Source organism: Periophthalmus magnuspinnatus, chromosome 15, assembly GCF_009829125.3.
Source record: "Periophthalmus magnuspinnatus isolate fPerMag1 chromosome 15, fPerMag1.2.pri, whole genome shotgun sequence".
NCBI lineage: Eukaryota > Metazoa > Chordata > Actinopteri > Gobiiformes > Gobiidae > Periophthalmus > Periophthalmus magnuspinnatus.
Genome location: NC_047140.1, coordinates 27,259,042 through 27,269,424, shown reverse-complemented (window position 1 = coordinate 27,269,424; position 10,383 = coordinate 27,259,042). Strand labels below are relative to the sequence as shown.

Here is a 10,383-nt window from a genome sequence, read left to right as displayed (position 1 = left end):
TCAGCTCAAACCACCTGATCAGTGTCTTTAGGGTCTATATTGTTAAATGTGTGGATAGTTATAATTTTACTTTTGAGTTGATTTTATAAGTGTGATTTCTAATCATCTAAATAAACATTGAATAATCAAAATGTTAACACACTAATGCAGATCCCCCTGGATTATTATGGACCGAATTTTATTATATTAAGAGCATAAATAACCGGTCATTACTGTTCCTGGGCGCATACCTCAGGAAACCTTGTTGGGGCGGCGCAGCCTCCTCCCCACCTCCCCGCTGCTGGCGCTCGGAGAGAAGAGGCTGTCTCGGGGCGTGCGCTCTAAGCGCAGCTCTGCGGTGTAGTCGGGAGGGCGGGGGGCAGTGGGTGAGACTATAGACAGGAAGACGGCTCCTGATCGATGTATCGGGTCGGTCTGGTCTCGAACCACTTCGTGGAGAAGTTTGTTATCTTTAAAACCTCTTTGCGCACGCCCTACTGCACTCAAACCGTAAAGATGCCCAAAGCCAGAACGCACGCGTGCTCATCCCTGTGGATAGCATCTCTGGCTGCCTTAGTAGTGTCGTCAGTGCTGTCTTCATCATTCTCACCCTCGGCATATCAGAGATCCACCATCAGCGTAAAAAGACCCAGCTTCATGGAGAGGACACTGGTTCTGCTGGACGTCAACACGCGAAGTCCCATCAGAGTCCTCAACGACAACTTCCTCTCACTACAGCTGGACCCCTCCATTATAAAAGACGGATGGTTGGACTTTTTGAGGTACAGAAACACAGTTTTTGGCACGGCGCATTTGTCATTTTTCTGTTTGGAGTTTCTTCATGACATCGTGCATGTAGCCACGTTACCTAAATTAAAACAGCAAACCGAGAAAGAACAGGCCTAATGTTAATGCTGAGTGATACTGTTCATACGACCCAAATTCCTATCACTTTTTATCTTGATGTGACTTTTTGAGTGACCTTAAATGGCACAGTCTCTTCAGGAAAATCCTCTGCTGAAAACATGGCATTTTTGTGCCGAACATTTTAGTGTAATGTCAGTATTATTTTAGATACTTTAACTGTGCAGTATGATGCGCCAGCAAGAGTATATTCTTAAGACAACATTTTGAAGAAGAATGGGCATAATAATGTCTGAAGGCTGCTGAGGTTCTGTTATTTCTCTATCCTGGTTTGCTCTGCGTCAAAGGCTTTACGCAGTGTGTGCGTAAAACACAAGACAACAGGCCCGAAAATCATAAACATAACAAATAGTTTTAAAATTAAGTGCATATAACCAAATGCATTGACTTATTTTGTTTATTTTTTAAAAGTTAAAAAGTAAAGTATTAGGTTATTATGTTGATCCGCGGGTGTGAACTTTTACGCGTCACTTTCCTCTTTACGCACAGTTAAAGTACAGTGTGTATGACATCAGCTGTGATGATAGAAGGACTTTTATGTCATAGGCTATGTATAAAAAATAACAAAACAACAAATGTATAATTGATCTGTAATTTTAAAGAATAAAACTCAGGTATTCACGTCTTATTTCAAACGAGAAGAGCGTTCACACGTTTGACTAGAGCCAGGCCCAGTGCAGCCTGGGAACTATTTCACTGACACATGGAGCTTATTGTTTTTAACATCACGATTAAAAGATTCACGTTTTGTTTTTGTTTTTTTAATCAAAGAAGGCAAATAGTAAAACTGGTCAGTATGGCTAATCCATGATACTTTCTCTCTAGAGCAGAGACACAAACTGTGTTTCTTTCACATGTTCACTCTTCTTCTTGTCTGCAGCTCTAAGCGGCTGGTGACCCTGGCGCGCGGCCTGGCTCCAGCTTATCTGCGCTTTGGCGGAAAAAGAACCGACTTCTTGCAGTTCAACAACCAGAAGAACCTGGCGAAGTTCAGAGGACCGGGTCCAGACTACTACCTGAAAAACTACGAGGATGGTAAATAGTTTTAAATTCCCTCGAACACCAAACATAATGTTTTTTTTAAGAATTTACCAGAGCAGGCCCGCTCTGTGCACAGTTAGCCGCAGCTAGCTCTGCTTTTACGCACTGAAGTTGGGCATACAATTGTCCGTCTGTGTTGTGCAATGTTAGATTTGATGTATTTGTTTTTAGATATTGTGCGCAGTGACATTGCGCTGGATAAACAGAATGGCTGTAAAGTGGCCAACCACCCGGACATAATGCTGGAGCTGCAGAGAGAGAAAGCTGCCAACACACAACTCGTACTGCTGAAAGAGCAACTGTCCAACATCTACAGCAACATTACAATAACAGGTAGATCACACGCACACAGTATTTTATATGATTTAGTTATTAGTCCATTTACAAAAGCCCCAAACCACAGTTTCTTTGGTGCTTAGTGTAAAATAGATCGCTCCACTCAGTGTACACACACGCAAACACACACAAGTTCAAAGCATGCCAATGTAAACCATCAGCTTTCAGAATGACAAATGTAATTTGTAAAAGAGGAATGTGGAGATGGATAGAGGGGTGCTGCAGTCCAGACTGGTAAACAGAACATTGACATTTTCACTGGTTACAGTTAACTCACCCTGACCACAAAGAGAAGTCTGGAGACTGATTTTGGGTGGCCTGTGTTTCTTATCTGTTTATGTGATGGATGTCTGGGAAACACTGCACATGAAGAAGCTTAAGAATTGTCACTTGAAAAAAGATGCATTCAGAATGTGTTCATTTGCCAAATCAATCATTTAAAAGCAATCGTAGCCTCTTAGGAACAATTTAACAAACATCAGGCCATTTTGGTTTGTTCAACCAAAAGCGAAACATTATCTTTGAAATCAAAAATCTCATGCATGGCCTGAGCGTGGAGAAGGCATTAATAATGTCAGACAAATCCAAGGCCACCTCATGTGAACCCATCTGGGACAAGTCGTCATTTCAATAACTGCTGAATTTTCATCAGTTACAGTTACTTTGAAAATCTGACATTAAAAGAACAAAATAACAGCGTTTATGAGGCTCTGTACTGTGAAATTGTCTCAAGTGCAGCCTCAAAACACTGACTTCTTACAGTTGACAAATAGACGAACACAGTGAAGACCAGTGTGCACCACAGGGCTCAGGTCACAAGGTTAAGTTTGGATTCGGCTCTAGAACAACAACCTTTTATATATCCTGTCCCTGAGCTGTGTACTCTTTCATTTAATAGAAGCCCACTGAGCGTTTTACATAAGTCTTCGTTGCAAACTGTGTAAACCCTCGTCTCAAACCCTCACCCAAACCAGCAACACAACACACTCCATATAGTTAATATACAGCGCATGCAAAGTAACTGTATGTTATGTAGTTTTGGTCATGTTACATACGATGAAACAATGTGATTATTTTTTTAAACAATAGTGGCTCTAACATATCAGTGTATTACAAAGTGTACCGCAGTGTTGTTTTTAGCTGGTGGCAATCAAAGTAAACCCACTCATCAGTGACCTATTACTGTAACCGGAAATGATGAACCAATAAGACGTTTTTGAAAGTGACTCAGGAAAAAATGCAGTCATCTTAAGAATCGTGCACATTTTAAGGAAGTGCAGTAGCTTTGTGATTAGTGCAGGCTGGGAGTGGGCAGGTCTGAGTCTCTTACATAAGCTAAGACAGCTTCTGAGGAGAGGGTTTTACTTTTACTTTTTTTAATTTATGAAAAAAAACAGTGCAGTACAAAACATAACAGGACTTGACAAGAGATAGAAACATGAACAGGAGACAAAGAAACAGACAAGAAAATGATAAACGTGGTGTAATGTAAAGGAGAAGAAACAGAAATAAAAGAATGATCAGAGCTCGGGGTGGGCTGAGGGAGTGGGCTGGGGGCTTACAATGAGCTTTTGTTTTATTATTGAGCAGGTAAAATGAATGAATGAGTGAGTTTAGTTATGAAGTTAAAACTAGCTTTCATTTTCAGGGTTAAGTCTCCATTCTCTTATTTATTTTTTCCTCCTTACATTTTTTTTAAGTTAGTAGAATGAACTGCTTTCAAATGTTTTGTTAATAAATATAGAAGTAAATAACAGTTGAACCCCAGTTGGAACTGACAAATAATTATTTTTGCCCTTTTGCCTGTCATGATGTCACTATATCGACTTATCGTGCAGTATATGGAAGCTTGGGGTCAATTTTATTTATTTATTTATTTATTTATTTATTTATTTATTTATTTATTTATTTATTTATTTATTTATTTATTTATTTTTTACTGATGCAAACTAAGAACTAGAGTGTTTCATTCTGCTTTTTATTTATTACAGCTTAAGATTTTTTAACACTATTTTAGATTTAGACTAGTTTTTGTAGTTTAACCTCCTGAGACCCGAGCTCTTGCATAACACGCTTTAATTTCTCTTTATTATTTGGGCTGACTGGGACCTGATGAGTGTAAAAACAAAGGATTATCTTTTTACATTATGAAAAAAATGATGTCCACAGATGAGGACATTCGTTCTACGTTTTAATCATTTTGATAGAACATTTGAATAGTGATTTGCAAAAACTGTTTATTAAGTGCCTACAGTAGACACAGCAACATTTGTCTTGAGTGTAAAAACAGTTGTGCCGCTTGGAACAATGTGGCTCATTTGAAGTGCTGCTAAGAGGTGCAGGAAGACATATGCCTTTACAAAAAAAACACAAAAAAAAATACTCTAAACTCTTAAAATTTTGCCTTGTGGCCTAGACAACCCAAATGTGTTGTAAAAATATGAGGACGCCAGGCCCCAGGAGGATAAATCAGCAACATTATCATTTATCGTCTGTATTTACTTCAGCGATATATAACAAACTTCAAAATGTGTTATCTTGACAGGTCTAGTAATTGCATGAATGGCATTATGATGACGGCCAGTATTGTTTCGTGGCTGTATCGTAGTAACTTGACAGGAGGAGTAAGTTATTTCTTTATTTTGTCTCATTTTACACCTTCACATGTTTACTCTGTGATGTAGAAGTGCTGTGGTGTGGGAAGACGCTTTTGCAACGGTCCCTTGGTACTTTAAGTTCCTATCACAACCGAACTATCTAAAGGTTAGTGTGAATGTTGTCATAGTCCTGGCCTTAGACTGATCTGAACCTGGGGTATTTTGCGTAAACCAAAGCAGGCCTCTCATGTCAGTGGTAGGGCAGGGCACATGGGCACTGGGGAGGTGTTTAAATATGGTCTGGGAACAATCAGCCCCATCCACAGCGTGTTTGTGCTCAGCTCTGACTGTGCGAGCGAGAGAGCGTCTTTTCCGTCCTTTTGCACTCACCACTGTCTGACCTCCGACCCCGCCTTGTTAGAGCTATCAATAATGGGGCCAGTCACACACAGGGAGAGCGAGAGTGAGAACACAGCCTCATCCGCGGTCATGGTCAGCGCCCGATCGAGTTACTATGGAGATGGACGTCTACGGGTCTTTATCAGCGATATCGTCTCTAATGTCTTTATTATTTTTAACAACCCGGAAATCGGTCTTTTCCTACGATCATTATGGCGTGGCTTCAGAAATTAGCCATCTGAAAACTCGCTCTGGATCAAAGTAAAAAACGTCAGCAATATTAACCACAAATGTGAAGATAAAATGGCCACAACTGAATCGTGTTGACACCTAAATATCTTAAATTTTGGTTGATCCAGGCATCGGCATTGAAAGGACACACCAGCTCAAAACTGGGATTAAACTGGGACTAAACTGAGACTAAAATGGGACTGAACTGAGACTAAAATGGGACTAAAAATGGGACTAAACTGAGACTAAAATGATACTAAAAATGAGACTAAAATGATACTAAAAATGAGACTAAACTGAGACTAAACTGAGACTAAAATGGGACAAAAAATTTGACTAAACTGAGACTAAAATGGGACTAAACTGGGACTAAAATGGGACTAAACTGAGACTAAAATGGGACTAAACTGAGTCTAAAATGGGACTAAATTGAGACTAAAATGGGACTAAACTGAGACTAAAATTGGACTAAACTAAGACTAAAATGAGAAATAAACCTGGATTAGACCAGAACTAAACTATGACTTTCCATCATCCAAAGACCACATGGTAATTTCTGTTTTTTTAGATGAAAATTCCATTAGGACTATAGTGTATGCAATGATTTTTCTTCCTTCTTTCTTTTTCTTTCTTTCTCTTTATTTATACAGGGGAACCCAATGAGATCATGTAGACTCTCTATTTCATGGGCACTCTGTTTAAAATACAACACAAGCAGAAAAACAAACAAGTACACAAGTCCATATAAAATATTGTGTCACCAATGCATCCAGTTTTACTTTTCCTTAGTGTCTGTTCCATTTTTATGAAACAAAACAGCTAAAAACCTCTTTCCCGTCTCAGTCGTTAGCCTCATGCAGTCACGTGACCTGGTATTAAACGCTCTGGTTATAATATAAAAATGGTAAAAAAAGACGTGCGTTTACTACATCAGCGCACTCAACATCAGTGTTTGTTTTACGCTTAGGTATCAAAAATAGTATCAAACCTTTTCTGCAGTTCTGAGTTTGAGATATGTAAAAATATGGACTACTTGAGGTTGATGTTTTATTAAAGATGACATTTGAGATCCAGAAATAAATGCAAGTGCGCTGGTGTGAATACAACTCTATAAAGTAATTGCTGTAGGTCATTAAAAAAACCCCACAGTGAAATCTATAGCTCCACGTTTATTCCGATATCGTAAAATAAATGGTGCTCCGGCCGGTTGGGAGAAAGCCTGGTTTGCAGTAGGGTAAATGCAGTAGACTTTTTACGTCTTTAGTCTGATCTCATACGCCGCGACTCCGCTGAATGTTTAGAGTGTGTAATGACTTGTTAGGTTTAAGTAAACACGTGTGAGCGACAGAGACACTAATACCTGAGCGCTGGGTCTTTGAACTCGGTGAGGTGCAGCGCTCACAGCCAGACGCCTCTCATCGAGCGGACAGGCCTCCTCCTCTCAAAGGAAACCTGAGAGCGCCCTCGATACACGGCCGAGGAGAGGGACGTGGTCTGTGCGGCTACTACATTAAGCCAACGTATGTCCCATAGGATTGTAAAAAACACGTATCGTTTGTCTGTTTATTTGGTGTTTTCAGTTTTATATCTAAAGCAACTAAAGCCCTGTCAGTCCTAATTATACCACAGGACCAGCAGAGGGCACAAGGACTCTACAGATCGAGGCGTGGACGAGTTTAAATAATCATAAAGTTAATCTCTAATTGGTTTTACCGAAGGCGATCGCAGCGGTGCAACGATCAGGCGTCTTTAACAACACGGAGGAGGCTTATTGTCTTACCACCAGATGATGTCAAGCAGTGGGCTGGGCTTTTTCAGTGTTTGGGAGACAACCAAAATATTTAGGATTACTCAAACATGGGCAAACATACGTGTTTTTGATGTTTTTGGAAAGGAAATAACATTATAACGTTGTTTAAACTCATAAGCGTAACGGTACCTTTAAGAAGCGGCGTCTCGTGGATTCCGTCGGCGAGAGAAAAAGCTTTAAACGGCGAAGTCGGAGTCACGTGGAGGCAGATCTGAGTGTTGCGTCTCAGCGCCAGAAGATCGAGATTTATGACTCTTTTTTTTGAGCCAGTTCTTACACTGTGATCACCGTATTGTCAGCTGAAAAATCACCCCTTTGTTTTGTTGAAGTTCTTACTGATATTATGGGATTTATTTTTGGAATAAGTCCTTGTTGATATGATTTTATTATCTATTCCAGATGTCGGTCTAATTACAAAAGAACTAGCTTCAAGTTTTGTAATGTAACAAGAATGATTGCTTTCTCAAACCAGAATCCCTCAGAAGTGAAGAAGCTGCTTGGATGGCAAAACTTAACACTCAACACTCAGCTTTTGTCCAGTTGACAGAATAACATTTTCTTTCGCGATACTTTCTCAGAGCTTTTATTGCCTAATGCAGCGGAATAGTTGAGTAAAATGGACTAATATTGTGGAGTTTTGAGTCTTCAGCTGTGAACAGTGATGTCAGGAGTAAAATCAACAGTCCGAGCTCAGCGTGACAGAGTCTGCGTTTCCACGTACTTCGGCCCTGACTCCTTCCACATGGCTGCACAGACCACAAGTGTATGTTGTCCTTGATCGGAGGGATACCTCTGCTGCTTAAAGAGCCCATGGACGTGTAAATCCATGTGTTTGCAATATGCCCCGAGACAAGTGCCAGCAACCTGCGAATGAATGTCATTTTAATAGCCTCACGCATGGGAAATGTTTGAAAGCAGCCCTTCCTCTCCTGTGATTGTTTGGCATGACATCCAACCTCCGTGTTTTCCTAAGAACTCGGCGAGCCATACGTTTTGTTTCAGATTTCAGTTCAGTGGTACTGGGCTCTGACAGTACTGCAGAAAGAACACTGACAGGACTGTGCTCAGAGCGGGGTGTGTTTGGGCACGTTTTCACTGTGTGTGTCAGTGTGTGTGTGAGTGTATCTGTGTGGGGGTGTATCTGTGTGTGTGTGTATCTGTGTGTATATGTGTGTGTGAGTGTATATGTGTGTGAGTATGTGAGTGTGTGTATTTGTGGGGGTGAGTGTGTGTGTGTATCTGTGTGTATCTGCATGTGTATGTGTATCTGCATATGTGTGTGTATCTGTGTGTATCTGCATGTGTGTGAGTGTATCTGTGTGTGTGTATCTGCGTATGTGTGTGTGTGTCTGCGTATGTGTTTATGTATCTGTATATTTGCGTGTGTATCTGCGTATGTGTGTGTCTGCGTATGTGTGTGTATATTTGCATGTGTGTGCGTGCACCTATGTGTGTATATATCAGCATGTGTGTGTGTTTGGGTGTATACCTGCGTGTGTGTATATCTGTGTGTGTATATCTGTGTGTGTGTATCTGTGTGTGTGCGGGTGCATGTGTGTATATATCTGTGTGTGTATATATATATATATCTGCACATGTGTGTGTATATCTGTGCGTGTGTGTATATCTGCGTGTATGTATATTTAGTTGCGCGTGCGTGTGTATATCTGCGCGGTTGTTTGTGTGTGTATATCTGTGTGTGCGCACGTGTATATCTGAGTGCTTGTGTGGGCGGGTGTAAATCTGCATGTACGCTTGTGTGTGTAAGTGTATATCTGCGTGCGTATGTGTGCGCGTGTATGTGCATGTGTGGGTATATCTCTGTGTGTATATGTATTTGTGTGTATATATCTGAGTGTGTATATCTGTATGCGTGTGTGTATATATCGGTATGCGTGTGTGTGTATATGTGTGTGTGTATATATCGGTATATGTGTGTGGGTGATCTACGCCCTTGTGTGTATATATGTGTGTGTATATGTGCATGTGCGTGTGTATGTATGTGTGTATCTGTGTATATCTGTGAGTTTGCATATGTGTCTATGTATATGTGTGTGTATCTGCGTGTGTGTGTGTATGTATGTGTGTGTATATATCTGTGTATGTGTGTATATATATCTGTGTGCTGGTGTATGTATGTGTGTGTATATGTGTGTGTATATGTGTGTGTGTGTATATATCTCTGTAGGGGTGTTTATGTGTGTGCATCTCTGTGTGTGTGTGCATGCGTGTGTACGTGTGTGTATGTATATCTCTGTATGTGTGTATATGTGTGTGGATCTCTGTGTGCGTGTGTAGGGGTGTGTGTGTGTGTGTGTATGTGTATATCTCTGTATGTGTGTATATGTGTGTGTATCTCTGTATGTGTGGGGGTGTGTGTATGTGTATGTCTCTGTATGTGTGTGTGTATGTGTATATCTCTGTAGGGGTGTATATGTGTGTGTGTGTGGGGGTGTGTGTGTGTACGTGTATATCTCTGTATGTGTGTGTATCTCTGTGTGTGTGTGCGTGCGTGTGTAGGTGTGTACGTGTGTGTGTGTATGTGTGTGTATGTATATGAAGTAGACATTATAATTCCAGATGATTCTTTAAGCTTCAGGCAGAACAGTCTTTGTTCATTTCCAACCAGACACTTTCTTTTCCCAGTTTAAATCTCGTTGTCATCTGACTTCAATTACTTTGTGTGCGAGTAATTTGATGTATTTTAGATATGAGAATTTTGAACATGAGTAAAAAAGTAGATATTTCACATTAGATGTCACAACTCTGTTTGTGATCCCATTGTTCCCGTCCCATGAGCCGAGCTGTCGTCTCCTCTGCACAGCCACTTGTTTCTCAAGTATCTACTAAACGACCTCTTTTTCTGTGAGTCAGTAAATGTATTTTTTTTGTTGCTGTAAAGTGCTTTGAGTGCCTAGAAGTGGAGAATCGTTATATAAGCGGGAGGATTTACCATTTCACCGTTGTTATTGTCAGTTATTGCTTTACTGTGTCTTTCTGACGAAGCTTTTAACAACCAGGAAAGGTGTTGTACTCCCCTAACACATTTATTTCAGCGTGTTTTCT

General features: G+C 40.4%; 1 protein-coding gene across 1 annotated transcript in view; it reads left to right on the top strand.

The window, feature by feature from the left end:
* Positions 1–371: 371 nt before the first annotated feature.
* Positions 372–10,383, top strand: part of hpse2 (heparanase 2) — a 34,528-nt gene continuing 24,516 nt past the window's right edge. The window contains exons 1-3 of the mRNA XM_033979787.2: positions 372–761; positions 1,784–1,938; positions 2,116–2,277. Of these exons, the coding sequence (XP_033835678.1) occupies positions 400–761; positions 1,784–1,938; positions 2,116–2,277 (679 nt within the window). The 5' untranslated portion in view covers positions 372–399. The remainder of the gene's footprint in view (positions 762–1,783; positions 1,939–2,115; positions 2,278–10,383) is intronic.